Source organism: Ursus arctos, unplaced genomic scaffold (genome assembly GCF_023065955.2).
Source record: "Ursus arctos isolate Adak ecotype North America unplaced genomic scaffold, UrsArc2.0 scaffold_8, whole genome shotgun sequence".
NCBI classification, from domain to species: domain Eukaryota; kingdom Metazoa; phylum Chordata; class Mammalia; order Carnivora; family Ursidae; genus Ursus; species Ursus arctos.
In genome coordinates, this window is record NW_026623100.1 from 60,533,117 (window position 1) to 60,551,404 (window position 18,288).

General features: G+C 34.6%; 1 protein-coding gene across 1 annotated transcript in view; it reads right to left on the reverse strand.

The window, feature by feature from the left end:
• Positions 1-6,645: 6,645 nt before the first annotated feature.
• Positions 6,646-18,288, reverse strand: part of YIPF4 (Yip1 domain family member 4) — a 36,386-nt gene continuing 24,743 nt past the window's right edge. Inside the window, exons 5-6 of the mRNA XM_026478599.4 lie at positions 14,648-14,761; positions 6,646-11,684 (exon numbers count right to left, since the gene is read on the reverse strand). Coding sequence (XP_026334384.1) covers positions 11,547-11,684; positions 14,648-14,761 — 252 coding nt within the window. The 3' untranslated portion in view covers positions 6,646-11,546. The remainder of the gene's footprint in view (positions 11,685-14,647; positions 14,762-18,288) is intronic.

Here is an 18,288-nt window from a genome sequence, read left to right on the forward strand (position 1 = left end):
GGGGGAGTGGGAGAGGAAGAAGCGGGCTCCCAGCGAAGAGGAGCCTGATGCTGGGCTCAATCCCAGGGACCTGGGATCACGCCCTGAGCTGAAGGCAGATGCTTAACAAATGAGCCACCCAGGCGCCCCTGATTTCCAAATTTGTAATGAAGAAACCAAGCAAGGCTTAATACGGTTTTCAAATTACCTTTGTAGTTCTGAAACTATAGCCTGCCACTGAAGCCAAACTATAATTCCAATTACCATTCTTACCACAATTCTGAGCTCTTCAGATACTTTCTCAGAAAATTTTACCTTTGTGATCATAAATTTATGATAGTAAATACACAGTTTATTGGGAAAATACTTTAGTGATTCATTTATTTATATCTTTATTGCATCATTTAGAGATACTCAAGTGTAGTGACCTTGTGCCAAATAAAAACATCTGGAAATCTTTCTAAACTTTGGCTATCATTCCAGATTTCTTCCCTAGCATTTCATAGTACTGTCTGTTCAAAATGCAATAAAGTTTACATATAGTTCTTATTGGAATCATTTTCCTTGGAACGCCTACAATTAAGTTTGATATTTTCCCCCAGATGTTACCTCCAGCTCCACAGCAATAATGAAAGCCATTAAACTATTTTAAAAATTGTGATATTTCGCCTTTTAAGTAAATTATTAAGACACTTTTATGTGTAACAGTTGAAGCTTTGTGGTAATGATTGAAATTTACTTTTTTTTTTGGTCAGGTATGTTTTATAAGTGAGACCATAAATCTAAATTGCAGAGTCTGTATTAATAAGTTCTATTAAACATTTCATGCCTAAAAATCCTTCTTTGTACTTAACATTAACACAACAGTAGTTGGTGTTAACAATGTGAATGATACTTTCAAAATATTTTTTTCTTTGAATTACAATTGAAACTCTCAGGTGAAATTTATAGAAGACACTTTTAAATTCTTTATTGTTGAAAATGATATATGATCCTTTTAATCTTCTCATTGATGACTGCAAATCTTGAAAGTATGAGCTTTAAGTGAACATGACTGCTTTTGGATGAAATATGAGTTTAGCACTTCCAATCTTCAACACTACATTTTTGATCACTGTTTGCATTCATCATTCACATTACCTGCAATAAGTCATGTTTTCATTTCGGAAATGAAAATCGCTTGTTTTATTTTATAATAATTCTTGCACAGTATCAAAAGACATTTCAGGATGTTTCAAGAAATGTTCCAAGCTAGAGTTCATTATCATATTTTCCCACAGTTTTAGAACATGAACATTTACGACATTTAAAAGGAATGTTAAGAAGCTAACCAACATTTTGCTGACACTTCTTTCTGGGTGGTTTTTATTTTTTTCCTCTCCAATTTACAAGGTTTAATTCAAACACAATATCCTTATAGAAAGTATACATGTTACAAGTGTACAGCTTGATAAATATTCACATACTGAACACACCCATATAATTAGCACCCAGATTGAGCAATAGAACATAACAGCATCCTAGACACCCCAATCCTGAAGCCTCTTCCAGTTACTTCCTTCACACTGAAAAGTAACCAACATCCAGTTTTTGTACTTTACGTAAATAGAACCATAAAGTATATATTATTTTGTGTCTGGCTTCTTTTGCTAAGCATTCGGTTTTTGAGATCATCCATAATTTTAAATGTATAGAACTTTCAATCTAATCTATTGTGTGAGAGTGCCGTAACTTGTCTATTTGGGTTGTTTCCAGTTTTGTGTATTATTAATGGTGCTGTTAAGAATCCTCACTCTGACCAATACGGTACCTAATAACTACAGGTGACTCCTTAAGTTTAAATAAAATTAAATGGAAAATCAGGGCTTCTGGCTGGTTCAGTCGGTAGAGCATGGGACTCTTGATCTAAGGGTCGTGAGTTCAAGGCCCACATTGGGCACAGAGCTTACTTAAAAAAAAAAAAAAATCACTGGGGCGCCTGGGTGGCGCAGTCGTTAAGCGTCTGCCTTCGGCTCAGGGCACGATCCCAGCTTTCTGGGATCGAGCCCCATATCAGGCTCCTCCGCTAGGAGCCTGCTTCTTCCTCTCCCACTCCCCCTGCTTGTGTTCCCTCTCTCGCTGGCTGTCTCTGTCAAATAAATAAATAAAATCTTTAAAAAAAAATCACTTTCTCAGTTGCATTAATCACATTCTAAGTACTCAAAAGCTACATAGCTGCTGTATAGACAACGCTGAATACAGACTACTTCCATCACTGCACAAAGTTCCATTGCACAGTGCTGAATTTATATGTTGGTGTGCGTATGGAATTGCTGGGTCACAGGGTATGCACATGTTCTGCACTGATAGTGTCAAACAGTTTTGGGATATCCATTATTAATATTTTGTTATAAATTCTATTTAAAAATACTAAAATAATGTATCTACTTTTCACCTAAGAATTACAATGCTCTAAAAGTAAAACCAAATGAAAAGGAAACTATTTAGAAGTAGCAACTGTTAGGGCATGAAACATTTCACAGGTAAAGCACACTGAAGCAACATTATTTACCATGACAAAGGACATGCTAACACATGTTGCAGATGTTTCTCCTATGCTATTATAACAAAAGGTCCATTACCAATGTCACAATAGAACTAACAAATCTCTATCAGATTTTAACTTCAGTGCTCCTGCAGTAACATAATACTATTTGCCACTGGTAGGATGCATTTCAATATTTTAACAATTGAGACAACCATGCTCATATTTATCAGTTTAGTCAGACCTGCTCATAATCTGAACTAACACCAATCTTTTTAAGGTTTGGCAATCTGAGGGGCCAATGTTGTTGCTGTTTAAATTGCATTTAATCACAAATGAATTTGTGCATCTGTACATACTCACTGATGTTTTTTAAAAATCATTTCTCCCCTCTTGATTGCTCATTTATATCCCTTGCCCATTTTAATTATATTCTTTTACATATTACATAATACATGATTGCCCATGTAAATCCTTTGACCATTTTAAATTACTAATTAATATTCTTTTTTATTAAGGAAATTAGTCATTTGTCTATGTAAGTCTTACAAATATTTCTAAACTTGTAGTTTATCCTTTTTTTTATTTTAAAGATTGTATTTATTTACTTGAGAGAGCACACAAGCAGGGGGAGTGGCAGAGGGAGTGGGAGAAGCAGGCTTCCCACTGAGCAGGAAGCTTGATCCCAGGACCCCAGAATCATGACCTGAGCCAGGATCATGACCTGAGCCAAAGGCAGACGCTTAACTGACTGAGCCACCCAGGCGCCCCTCTCCTTTCTTATCATTTTAAATGACATGTAGTCAACTTTCTTAATCTCTTCCTTTTTGGTTTTTGTGTTTTATGACATACTTTGAAAGCCCTAATTTCTCAAGGAAGATATGTAAGATTATTGTTTTTTTCTGGCTTTTGTTTTTAAAATATTTGATATAGCTGTAATTTACTTTGGCATAAGAAGTGAGGTGCAGATCCAGCTTTATATTTTTCCAAGTCGCCTGCCATGTCTAAGACACTGCTAGTTACCTACCTGGCATCCACTCTCCCTTACTAATGGAACTGTGACTTTGTTTAGGGCAGTAATGTGCCCAGCTTAAAATACTTTCCCAGGCTCTTGCAGCAAGGTGGCCAAGTGATGCAGTTCTATCCCAAGATATAGGGGGAAGTCACAGAGTGCAATTTCTTCTTTTTTTTTTTTTAAGATTTTATTTATTTATTTGACAGAGATAGAGACAGCCAGCGAGAGAGGGAACACAAGCAGGGGGAGCGGGAGAGGAAGAAGCAGGCTCATAGCGGAGGAGCCTGATGTGGGGCTCGATCCCGTAACGCCGGGATCACGCCCTGAGCCGAAGGCAGGCACTTAACCACTGTGCCACCCAGGCGCCCCACAGAGTGCAATTTCTAAATAAGGGCAACTTTGACTGACATGATCATTTTGGCCTCTTTCACCTTTCTTTCTGCTAATCTATATACTTAATACCTAGAGGTGAAGCAACTACTTTGATACAATGAAAATGAAAGCCACCCACCCAAAATAGCAGAGTAAAGAGATAAAACAAGGGGCGCCTGGGTAGCTCAGATGGTTAAGTGTCTGCCTTCGGCTCAGGTCATGATCCCAGGGCCCTGAGATCGAGCCCCACATCAGGCTCCCTACTCAGTGGGGAGCCTGCTTCTCCCTCTCCCTCTACTGTTCCCCCTACTTGTGCTCTCTTGCTTTGTCAAATACATAAATAAAATCCTAAGAAAATACATATATGTAAAACGAGCCTGAGTCCTTGATGACATTAAATTGCCATATTATTCCTGGATTATATATCCTTGGATTTCTTATTATGTGAGAAATAGGAACTCCTATTTAGTGAAGCCATTGATCACAGGGTTGCTTCTTGTAACCATGTATGTTCTTATCTGATGCAGTACTGCCACTTATTTAATAACTCATCCCTATTTTTTTTTTTTTTTTTTTTTTTTTTAGTAATCTCTACACCCCACATGGGGCTCAAACTCAAAACCCCAAAGGTGCCTGGGTAGCTTGGTTGGTTAAGCATCTGACTCTTGGGTTTGGCTCAGGTCATGATCTCGAGGTCCTGGGATCAAGCTCCAAGTCAGGCTCTGTGCTCAGCACAGAATCTGCTTGTCCCTCTCCCTCTGCTCCTCCCCTGGCTTGCATTCTCTCTCTCACTCTTTGTCTCTCTCTCAAGTAAATAAATAAAAATCTTTAAAAAATAAAAACAAAAACAAACGAAATCAAACTCACAACCCTGAGATCAAGAGTTGCATGCTCTTCTGACTGGGCCAGCAAGGTACCCTGATAATTCATCTTTTTTATTAATTTGACATGCTACCATTATCATGTACTAACTTCCCATATATAATTGGGTATATTTCTGGAAACTCTCCTGTTTCACTGATCTAAATGACTTCAGTATTATTAATAGCTAACATATTAGCTAATGTTTACTGAATACTAGGACAATTCAAAGGACGACAACCCCTTGAGTCTTAATTATTTAGTATTAATGTGTAGTACTTGAAAGCCTAAAACTAACAAGTGGAATAAGTTGAATAGAAAGGATTAAAAAGGAAAGCAAAGATGTTTCCATTATTTATATGATGGACTATGGTAAAAGGCAACTATACCTATGTTGCTAAGTGGCAACACTGCTATTCCATGTTGTAATGAAAAGAACACTAGATTTGGGGTTTGGAGACAAACTCTTAACTGGTAGGTCAGTAACGTTATTTTAGACAATCCTCTCTTAGGCCTACTTTTTTCATCTGTATAATGAGAAATGATTATACTTATTAGATGATCTCGAAGGCCTTGCCTAACTTTAACACTCTGAAAGACTAATGATTAAGGTTTTGAAATTCACTGGATATAGATTTGAATTCAGGATTCAATGATCAGGTTTATGTATTCATTCAAGAAGTACTAGGGATAAACTGATGAACATGTCAGCAAAGGTCCCTATCCCAGTAGAGCTTGCATTATAGTGGAGAATCATAATAATAAAAAAGATGGGAAGCGATAATTTACCTACGTTAAATGTGGAACCTGTCTAAAACAATTTAAAAAATTTAAGACTGCATTATAACACACATATAGAAAAGGCAGAAAACATACAGCTTAATGATATTAAAAGCCAAACACCCATGAAAGAAGTCCTTCTCATCACTCTTTCCAAATACAAACCTTCTCCTTCCCCATTAAAGGTAACCACTAACCTTTTATGATGGTCACTTTCTTACTTTTCATAGAAATGACTTTGCCAATTGGATTGTGGTAGTGGTTGTACAACTATACAAACTTATTAAAAATTATCAAACTATATACTTATGATGGATGAACTTTGTGGTGTGTAATATACCTCACTACAGCTGTTTTAAAAAGACTTTGCACCTCAATATGTATCTCTAAACACTGTCACTTAATTTTGCCTGTGTTTTAACTTCATATAAATGGGATAATATAATATAAGTTCTTTGGCTTCTGCTTTGTTCACTCATAATGCTTGTGAAATTCTCCATGTTCCTACATGTGGTTTTAGTCATTCATTTTCACTGCGTTACATTCCACCGTGTTATCATACCTATTTATTCACTCTATGCTGATGGACATATGCTGTTTCCAATTTTTGGCTATTATGAATCATGTTACTATGCACATGTCTCTTGTGGCATATGTACATGCATTTCTGTTAGGTATATAACAAGAATAGAATTGTATATCTTAGCTTTTAATATTAAAAGCACGTTTCTGATACCATACTTCTAAACAAAAGCCCTAACAAAGAAAACACGGCTTAAAATGTCAGGTATGGACTGCTGCCAATTTAACCTGTTCAATTTCATGAACTACTAAACTTCAGCCAAATGGGTTTTCATTTCCTTCTACATACCCCTATTCCCTCTGCCTAGATAGTCTTCCCTCCCATTTCTGCCTAGTTAACTTTTACTTATCTCTAAAATGTTAGCTTAAGCATCAGTGCCGAAGGGAAGGCTTTTCTTTTCTTTTTTTATTTTTATTTATTTTTTTTTGATATAAAGTTCAATGATTCATTAGTTGCGTATAACACGGAAGGCTTTTCTCATCTAATTCTTCAATTATACATTCTCTTGCTACCTCAAACCTATACTTCTTATTTCTCCATTTGTTGCAATTGTTTTACAATTTGTGAAACTAACTGGCTATCTCTCCAACAATACTGGCCCATTAAAGTTAGCGTGTGCATGTGTGGTTTCTGCACTTCACTGTATCCTTGCACCTAGCACAGTACCCAGCACATACAAAGAGGTCAATAAATACTTGATGAACATCTATCATCTCTTCACCTTCCGGGTACCCAATTCAAATGCTGTTTCTTCTGAATGTTTTTGTTCTTGGGGCTACCAACACAATCCTTTGAAAATAAATTTTTATTATGCAAAAGATTGTCCTAAGTCCCATGGGGCTAAGAAGAGTGAATATGAGGGACTTAGCACCTAGGCCCATCATCATAGAGAATAATTCTGCATTAGGACTAAAAAACATGGAGTGTTTCATTATCAAATGGTGCATACTATTTAAGTGATACTTCACATAGCAACTGATTAATTCCACAAAAGTGAGCAGGTCATTATAAAATCAAGCAAAAATATGGAATTTCAATCATTTACCTTCAACAATGAGTGCTTATTAATGTGAACAGAAGCAATCCACTTTTATATTATCTTTTTTTTTCTTTATCACCAGACGACAAATTTCTCTCATAACCAGTCATTCTGTGTAATTGATCCTGTATAAATACTTTTCGGTAAGCTTTTTTTGCTTGTTCGGTTTTTAATAAAAATTGCTCAGTGGCAACTATTGTAGAAAAACCAAGGTTTCTGTTCTCAAAACACCGAATTTACTTATATTCCAAGTGTTAGTTAAACAAAATTATTACAGGTAGCAAAGTTTACTTCCCCGCTATATTAATAACTTTCACATGCTCTAATTACAAGTTAAATGCAAAAATTTTATTTAAAAATTTCTCCTATTAATATCTAACTTAAAAAAAAATCTCAGTGACAGCATTAGTATACCACTGACCTATCCAGAAGGGATGTTTAAGAAATTTTTTTCAAGGACACTTGCAAACAAACTATAAATATCTTCAAAGTAAAAACTTGTGGATATTCAAACTGAAAATAAGTTGAAAATAACTGAAACTGAAACTAAGAAAAGTTAAAACCAGGGTTACTACCAACACACAATGTAAAATTGGGCATTATTTTACTAATGCCATTTTTTAAAAAAAATATTTTATTTGGGAGAGAGAGTGTGCATGAGTGTGGGGAAAAGGGGTAGAGGGAGAGAGAGAGAATCTCAAGCCGACTCCCAGCTGAGCTTGGAGCCTGATACGGGCTCGAGATCATGACCTGAGCTGAAATTAAGAGTCAGACACTTAACCTACTGAACCACCCAGGTGCCCCTGACTAATGCCATCTCAATCATCCTGACACTCTTTAATTAACCTTCAACTATGCTGCAACCTCAGCATATCAAAAGAACTTCAAATGAGAAACCTAACCTTAAATTTCATGTTTAATAATATACCTTGTACAGGGAATTCTTTCAGATCATTACACTCCAGAGAGACACGATAGTGTCTAAAATTTATACCAGTTTGTTACAAAGAAAATATATTCATAAGTGGAACTTTCTTCAGAAAATATCATGATCTAAAGTTCAAAGATGTAAGAGTGTCTAGCCTTTACTGATGTCAAAATCTTATTTTGAGATTTATTTAAAAAGTGGCAACAGATTCTCAAACATACAAACTATTGCCAGGAAATCATACAAACGAGAAATAAACCAGAAACTGTAATTCAGTTTCTAAAGGGAAATTAAAAACTAGTATAAGGTAAGATGTAACACAAGGGTTCCATTAAAGAAACCATTTATAAAAGAGGATGATAAAACACTATTATTTTATGATTTATCAGAGCAGAGAATTGCTAAGGGTGACTTTTAGCTCTATTAAGGCTTATTTCAGATTGCCATGCCATGCAACCAGAAAGAATTGTATTAACACAAGCCTCTGATGTGTGTTGTTCTCCTTTGTTGCAAAGAACAACACAACAAACCCACTTGTTCAACTACAAAGAAAAATAAAAAAGAATTGTATGAAGGGAGCCTAGCTGGCTCAGTAGGTAGAGCATGCAACTCCTGATCTCGGGGTTGTGAGTTTGAACCCCATGTTGGGTACAGAGATTACTTAAAAATAAAAATCTTAAAAAAAAAAAAAAAAAGAATTGTATGGAAGATATTATTACAAAACTTAAAATGTGTCACAATTCCCTAAAGCCTAAAACTGCATAAAAATGTAAAAGTTAAGTAAATAACAGTCACCTTAAAATATTCAACTACTTTTGCTGAATATGAAAAATATTGTTTTTATTCGTTTGTAGAAGCATTATTTTATTCAATGTTTAATTACACTGGAATTTTAAAAAATAAATTTGACTAAATTTTAAACAATAAAAATATCTAACTCATTATTTTAAGTCAATGTAAATTTTCACTAATTTAAAACTCTATATTAGCATTTTAATATTTGGGGAATTTTTGGAAACATACATTATTATATATAAAACTGTCTTATAATAGACCTTAGAAATAAGCAAGTTTAATAATGGTTCATAAAACTTTACAAATCTTCCTAACTTGTTAATTAATACAATGAAAATTATATAGTGATTTTGATTTTTAATCAAAATTTCAATTATTTTACAATCAATTTGATACAGAAGTAAGTATTTCTCATAATTCTCCTTTTGAGGATTAACATTCATCATAATTACTACAACTGATAACACTTAAAACACACACGCACACACACAACTAGAAGAGACTATCTGGCTAGTTCTGTCTTAAAAATACTATTGAACTAATAATTAGGTTGGAATCATGATTTAAAATCAATATGACTTAGAAAATATAGTTTTATAAAAATTCAAGGAAAGGACATTGTCACGGTCAGCTTATCACTGTTAGCAGTACTGTATCTTGTACAAATTTACAAATTATTTCCAAACTGACAATCTGTTTTAAACTACTTTGCTCATTAGCACATGAAGATGTTGGCTGAGCTTGAAACATTATAAATTGTATCTATACAGACCCTATATAGGGTAGTTCTCACGATTAAATGCTAATATTTTTAAATACCTTTTTAGAACACAAATACCTTATATTACATCATTAGGGAATAAACATGATCCACATACGTAAACTTTTCACTCACATCTTAAAGAAATGATAGCTTATAAAAAATAAACCATTTTTTGATAGAATGGATCCCACAATGCCTTGACTTATTGCTTAGTAAAATACTACCCCCTGGTACCAAACCCCCAGCTTCTTAGGGAAGATTCCAGGGTCAAGACCATGAACATCAAATATAATAATCCACTGTAAAAAAGTACTGACCTCAGACATTCCTTATCTGAGACAAATGTTTATTTTGTAGTTGCTGCTTCTGTAGTTATTGATCCTTCCTCACAACTTCATATTTTAGGTTATAGAAATTCTATCCCTCTGGTGCTTCTGTTGCCCTAAGCTTGTTTTTAAAAATTAGTATAGGTAATTTTCACATTATTCAGCCTCAAAGATAGTTTGATACTTTTCCTGCAGCTTCAAATAAGATTTTTTTTTTTTTAGTGGGAGAGAGAGGTGAAAGGAGGAGAGATGGAATTGGTACCTTGCTGATTTGAAGACTTGGTTCAGAGTTGCTGGATACTTCCTGACACATGCTGCTAAAGGAGTACCTACTAAGAGATGGCCATGGCCATGTTAGCACATTGAGGACAGCAGTTAACTCTTCCAGCTGAGACCAGAAAGGATAATATAATAATTTGCTAATAGTTATCAGGGAATTTGCTATTTTATGGACATAAATAAAATATTTTATCTACTTTACAAAGTAATATTAACTAAAGCACACCTAGAGTCTATGAAATAATTTGCAATAAAAATTTTACTAATTAAAATTTCTTAGGGCTTAGCAAATACTGTACATTTGTTAAAGAGTACCTGATACTTGTAATACAGGACAAGGTATTATAAAACAAAACACACAACTGGGAAGCATTTTATTTTTTTCTACTTCATTTAACATTATTCAAGACCACAAGATTTTAAAGGTCTTTTCCAGCAACTTTTATGACTGAGGAGTACCACTTAAAAATACCTACTGATGCTATAAATATGACTATTTTTCTACATATTAACAATTATAATAACACCACATCCATTATACCTCTGTTCCTTTGGTCAGAAGGATAAACAGAAACTGAAATCAGGTATTTAGGCATTCAAAAAAGGTTTTTCAAAGCACACCCAAGCAAACCTACATCAGCAACTGTTAAAATTAGTTTTAGTTGGACTTCTTAATAAGGACATACTGAAGCACGTATGGACTTTTTAAATTATATACAATTTAAAAAACAAATTTGAATTTATAAATAAAAAGATTAATGGCCAAATTAAAGAATGGTTAAGCATCAGATTTAAAATATCTTACCTTTTAGGCTATTCAGAAATATATTTTGTGAATAATAAGAATTATTTCATAAATATATATATATAAATATAAATATATATCTACAGGATCTATGATGCAGGAGAAAACCCTTTAAAGAAAAAAAATTGCACTTTTAGATTATCGGGATGCTGCCGTATTTACCCTTTGAATGAAATATAATTACCACTCCAGGTGCTTTTGGCACAAGTTTTTAGGTGAATATTGACACAATCTTAAAAACACAATGCTTTTATATTTTATTCACTGGAATATGAAGAATCAAACAGAATTTGGAATTCTGACCAAAAAAAATCCAGATAACTGCAAATGCTTAATTAAATACAAAAAATATGGTTTTAAAAAGACTGCAAACCTGCCTTCACATGTAGAACATATAAAATTTTACCAGCAACAGGTTTTCTTCAATCACCTCAGCAAGAATTCCCAGACTACACACAAACGTAACATTGTCTTTTTCTACTCATAAATGACTTAGATCACACCCCAGTATATAAGGACAAAAAATAAATGTATAGTAAAAAGATTGGATAAATCAGGAGAGGCTTTTTGGTCTTGAATTCTTCACCCACTAACAATGAAGCAGCACTGTAGGCAGCCCAAAACACACCAAACAGCTTTAAAAAAACAAACAAAAAAGACAAAAGGCAGCATATTAGCAAGTCAATCAACATTCTGGGTATCAGAGAGTAAAATAACATTTACGGTATTTTCTTAAAACAATTCTGACAACCAACTGTGATAAACAGTAAAACTTATTAAGAATGTTTAAAATTATTAAGAATGTTAGTCCTTGCTCTGTTCCTTGTCTTATGCAAATGAAATATTTTGTTATCAAACTTGTCTCATCATAGGAATCACTTGGGGTGCCTATTAAAAAGAGAATCCTAAGGGGCGCCTGGCTGGCTCAGTTGGTGGAGCAGGAGATCTCGGGGTTGTGAGTTAGAGCCCCAACGCTGGGTGTGGAGATCACTTAAAAATAAAATCTTAAAAAAAAAAAAAAAAAAAGAATCCTGGGATTCACTCTAGCTCTGCTGAACCAAAATCACTAAGGGAAGGGTCTTGTTACTGATCTTTTTATCAGTGTCCCTAGTGATTTAAGATAAGGCAACTTCTGGCCAACTGCTTCAACAAATTTGGTTGCTGAAAGAAAACGAACTAATCATTACAAAGTTAACCTTTTCCTGTTTCTTCTTCTAAGAAGTACGAAAACAGACTAAGTGAAAATTTTACACAGTGTTTATTAAGTATAACAGCATTTTCCCAGGAATAGGTAAAAGTATAGGGTTAAATAAAAAGGAGGAAAAAAAATAACATTTTGGTCAAGAGTTTAACTAAATAAAATGTACCATGGTTTTCTGATTATACACATACCTAATCTTAAATTATTTCCACTAAAAATTTATATAGTACTTACTGAAGTAGTCACTAAGGCATTTTATAGAGTAAAATGAAAGGAAGAACTTCAAGGGTAGAAACCAGGGAAACTATGACAGAAAAAGACTTGGCACAGGGCAAGATTTCTTAACCTCGCACTACTGACATTTTGGGGCTGGATAATTGTTGTTGGAAGCTGTCCTGTGCACTGTAGGATTTTTGGCAGTATCCCTGGCCTCTACCCACTACATATTACTAGTAAGATTCCACTCCTAACCCATTTGTGACACCCAAAAGCGTCTCCAGATACGGCCAAATGTCTTTGGGAGGCAAAACTGCCCTTGAGAACCACTGGTAGAGAGGTCAAAAATAAATATTGGTAGACTGAAAATGTATTTGAGATGGTCCAATTTTCTATTGTGTTTTTTAAATTAAAACAAAAAAAACTACAAAATATTTTAAACTTTCAGAAAAGTATAAGGAAATATACAAGATTATGATCAAATTGCCTTTGTATGTCAAGGTATGTTATAAATAAATGGTTAAAGATTGGTAAGAGTTATAGAGGTTTAATGTTAAAAAATAGTGCTGGTAGATTAATCTGTATTCTGATGCTAGATTTAAATGACAAGAGTTTTGCAACATATTTCTCAACAAATCTTGGACTGAAACAAACATACAATAGCTCACTATACAAAGAAGATTAAACAACTAGGAAAAAATTTTGGCAAAGAAAAATCTGAAGTCTAAAACAACTGTATCCTTAATTTTTAATGATATAAAAAACTTTGCCTTTTGTTAATAATACATTCATAAGTTGCATAAAGAATATTAAAGACCAACTTTCAGCTGAACTCTATTATTAAAAGTGACCAGAGGACACACAGTTTTATCAATTTTGGGAGTTGTCTCAGAAGTATTCCAACAGTCAAGTTTTTTAACCCAAGTTAAAACAACACACAAACAGGAAGGATCCTGAATGATTCAGTAAAGTGGTATGTTCGCTAAAGCTAGATAATTAAATGCCAGCAATGGGGCTAGCTTCTGCACTGCAAGACTTGTACTAAGCCAAGTGCTAATAATGCCAATTGGATTAGCATAGAGAGAAAAGAATGATATTCCACTTGGTCTCTAAAGTGTTCATGCAGTTCTAACATACAAAGATATTCTCAAAATATCCTTTTATATTATTTGTAATCACAACAGCTACCACTTGAGTGCCTACTCTATATCAAGCATATATCCTTTATCATCTGGATAAATAGTTGTTAAGATTCCCAATCTGCAGAGGAGGATAAGAAAAGATATCCCCCCAAGGGAGGCAGCAGGTAAGTGGAAGAACCAGAATTTGAATTTAGAACTGACTGGTTTCAAAACCCACACTTTCTAATGCCCAATGCTTCTATGGCAGGATTAGCCTGTGGTTACTCAATTCTAAAAGGAATCATTTCTTTTACATTTGAATTAGTAATCAACTGTAAATAAAACCAAATGTCATAAAAATTAAGTGGCTCTAGTTAAAAACAAATACTTTAATGTGAAGGCTACATAATGGCAGTTCTGAAAGTGGTAGTCTTAAGAAGTTCTATATTTTTTCATAAAGAAAAAAATTACATTCATTGTGTCATATATGTACATGTGCTAAAGCAGTCATTTATTTTCCAAAGTGTTCAAAACTAATAAATACCAAAATTTAAGTTATTTTACTACTTATTAATACTTAATATTATCATTAAATATTTAATATGGGTCTATATGTTAATGTAAATTTAATACAACATAAAGAAACCCTGATCTCTGTAATACAGAAAAGCCAATTTATTACAACCATGTCTATTATATTTGATTTATATTTAAATATTCCTATTATATTTAAATAGGAGTAACAGTTATTAAATAATGTCCAGTAAAATTTTAAATAAATATCTCTCACAAAATCTAAGTTATATGAAGTTCTCAGTGTAGTACCTTATAGCCTTATTTGGTCTTTGTTCTTTACTCCCCTCCAGACATATATTATAATTTCTGGTGATTAAAATGGGAGAATAAAAGAAACACAATCGGTAAAACCAGTGAGTGAGATCACTGTCCAAAACACTTAAAAATGTTTGATAGTTACAGATTACAATCTTCGTGGCAGATAACTAGTATACTTTTGTTCCTGGAAAACAGTTAATTACTTTTTATAATATACGCTACTTACTTTTATAAGTGTAGATACCACTTCAAATGATCCAACCACCAAAAGTATAGGGGCTATTACAATGAGAGGAAGTAGTGAATATCCTATAACTCCAAGAACTTGGCCATATGCAACCTGTGAATTTTAAAGTTTTAAATAAATATCACAGAAATCAAGATAATTATTTTAATCACTATTGAACATCACATATTCATGGTTGTACTTACATAAATATGACAAGAAGAAATTATGAAGTATCATATGCTTTATATTTCAAATTATCATATTATCAGCTATGTTCCTGGACAGTCTCATCAACCCACCATAGTTTCAATTATCATCAACTTTCTGATGATACCCAAATCTACATTTCCAGCCCCCTCTCCCTTTTGAAACTTATATATCTGATTACCTTCACTATACCTACTTACAGTTGTAGAAGGATTATTTAAAGGGACCACAACCATCTTATTCAAACAAAAATTCAAGGTCTAAAGAAGCTACGTGTGACAAATGCAGGCTAAAAGGAAAGGGAGGGCAGGCAGGAGAGACTGAAGGAAAATATATTTAGTGGCTACTGTGTGCCAAGCTCTGTGACAGATCAAGACAGATCAAACGCAGCAACAATCCTATGAAGTAGGTATTACTGCCTCCATTATTAAGAAACTGAATTTTAGAGAGACAAAGTGCTTTGTTCAGGAAAGCAAAATGGGTAGGAGAAAGAGTTCAAATTAAGATCTAGATCTCACTCTCTTTCTTTAAAAGATTTTATTTATTTGAGAAAGAGAGTGTGCATGCATATACGATTGAGGGGAGGCAGGTGGAAGGTGAGTGGGGAGAAAGGGCAGAGGAAGGGGGAGAGGGAGAGGCAGACTCAATGCTGAGTGTGGAGCCTGCCAGGGGGCTCAATCCCAGGATCCTGAGATCATGACCTGAGCCAAAGTCAGACGCTTTTAACTGACTGAGCCACCCAGGTGCCCCTAAGATCTAAGTCTCTTAACTCTCACATCAACAGTCCTAAATTACCAAAACATTCAGTGATACCTATTTTCATATAAATATTACCTGTGGTTGTGTCAAAGATATAACAAATAATATGTGAACAAATGTAATTTGTACCAGGGGGGCGGTAGCTGGGCAGAGGGAGAGAGAGTCTCAAGCAGACTCCATGCTGAGCCAGGAGCCTGATGTGGGGCTCGATCTCAACTGGAGTGAAATCAAGAGTTGGACGCTCAAGAGACTGCACCATTCAGGTGACCCCAAAAATCTTTTTTTTTTTTTTAAAGAGGCATAAACAATGGAAACTAAACCATAAAATAATCATGGGATTTGAAAACATCATACACATCTGGGAGAAACTAAAAGAAAAATTCATACAGGCCATATAGGTTGGAAACTGTATAAAGAACTGGTTCCTAACTGATACATTAAAAATGTATAAACCTAAAGGTACACCCTAGCACTCACCACAAGAAGTAATAACTAAAGGCTCACCCGGCTGTGGATGAAACCCCTGAGCACTCTCAGAATACAGATAATGCAGATCAAGTTCATTCTCATTGCTCGTATACCTCAGACTATTCACAATAATGTAAGCCCTGAAGTATATACAAAATCATGAATAAATGAAAAAAAAGTAACACCATCAAAAGCACCAGGAACAAAAGTCTGATCCTAAACTCTTAAGTTTAGATCAGATACATGAAATAAAGAGAATGAGTATAATGAAAGAAAAGCCATTCACAAGAATCAGAGCATTATTCTGTATAAGATAACTGCATTACATTGGAGAAAATAAAGTTTGAGGAAAGCTATTTCTTCATCTTTATAGTAATTTCCATTTGTGACACTTTATGAATGATCGTATTTTCATATCATTCCTTGAATTCTGCCCATTGTATAATTATATATTCTATATCACAAAATAATGTGTTGTTTTACTATATTAATAAATGACAATTTTCTTTTAAAAAAAGAGGCTTAAACAGAAGAACAGAAGATGGGACAACAGCAACATAATTTTGGAAGCTGGAAAGCAGATGAACAAGAGCTTAGTAACAGACCTGGCAGATCTTTCTACCAAATATGAAAAAAGCGCTCAAGGTCTCTGCATTTAGCAATCAATGTTCACAGACTCAGCACCCACAAGGTAACTCTGTCTGCAATTCTCTCTGCTCTACTTCCTCCACAGAATAAACTGAGAGGAGAAAAAAATTAAACTGCTAGAATTCCTAGGTTTATAGTAATTCACAAAGTCTTTTTAATGGGGCAGTTCTGAAGGTGTGGTTCATGGGCCACTGAGGGTCCCAGAGACTCTTCCAGAAGACTGGAAGGTCAAAACTATTTTCTATAAAAATAATAAAACATTATTTGCCTTTTCTCATTGGGTTCATATTGGTACTAACAGGGAAAAACAACAGTGGGTAAAATGTGCTGCTTCACTGTGAGTCAAGGTGCACAAACTACTAGTAGTCACTGTACTCTTCACTACTACACAATCACAAAGAAGAGAAAAAGCTAGTTTCACTTAAGAATGTCCTTAATGAAGAAGTTAAAATGATTAATTTCATTAAATCTCAACTTTTGAGTATGTCTTTTTAATATTCTGTACAACAAATGGGAAGTACACAGAAAGCATTTCTTTTCTTTCTAAGATTTTATTTATTTGTCAGAGAGAGAGCACAAGAACAAGCAGGGGGAGCGGTAGACAGAGGGAGAAGTTCCTTTGCAAGGGACTTGAATCCAGGACCCCAGGATCATGAACTAAGCTAAAGGCAGACACTCAACTGACTGAGCCACCCAGGTGTTCCCAGAGAAAGCATTTCTGTTGTATCCCGGTTCAATGGTTATCCCAACGAAAAGTGCTTACAACTGTTTAAGAGTTGAATTAGATGTGTTTACCATGGGACACCATTTTTCCTTGAAAGAACAAATGAAAGACAAACTATGGTTATTCAGAGTTGGGTGTAAGCATGTTCTTCTTCTTTTTTTTTTTAAGATTTTATTTATCTGAGAGAGAGAGAGAGAGGGAGTGAAAGAGAGCACAAGTGGTGGAGAGGGAGAAGCATGCTGCCCATTGAGTAGGGAGCTGATCTAACCTTTAGTCTAGGGACGCCTGGGTGGCTCAGTTGGTTGGGCTTCTGCCTTTGGCTCAGGTCATCATCCCAGGGTCCTGGGATCGAGTCCCGCATTGGGCTCCGTGCTCCGCGGGGAGCCTGCTTCTCCCTCTGCCTCTGCCTGCTGCTCCCCCCTGCTCATTCTCTCTCTCTCTCTCAAATAAATAAAATCTTTTAAAAAATAAATAAATAAACTTTAGTCTGATCTAAACTTAAAGATGGGTGGTGGTATTAATGAATGTGATTTTCTGATATTGTACAATAAGATGTGACAACATTTGGAAGATTTGCAAAACTCAGTGAACCAGTGTTTTCCAAATGACCATGAATGGGTAAAAAGATCCACCCAAAGTAAATTTCAATGAAACGGAATATCAAAAGTTCATTAATATCATTTGAGATTCCTTACTGCAATAAACCTTTAAGAAACTATTACTTGTTGAATGTAGGTGTAGTTTCAGAGAAGAATATCCACAATCATCTGAAAAAGTTATTAAAATACTCTTCCTTCCAGGCGCCTGGGTGGCTCAGTCAGTTAAACATCTA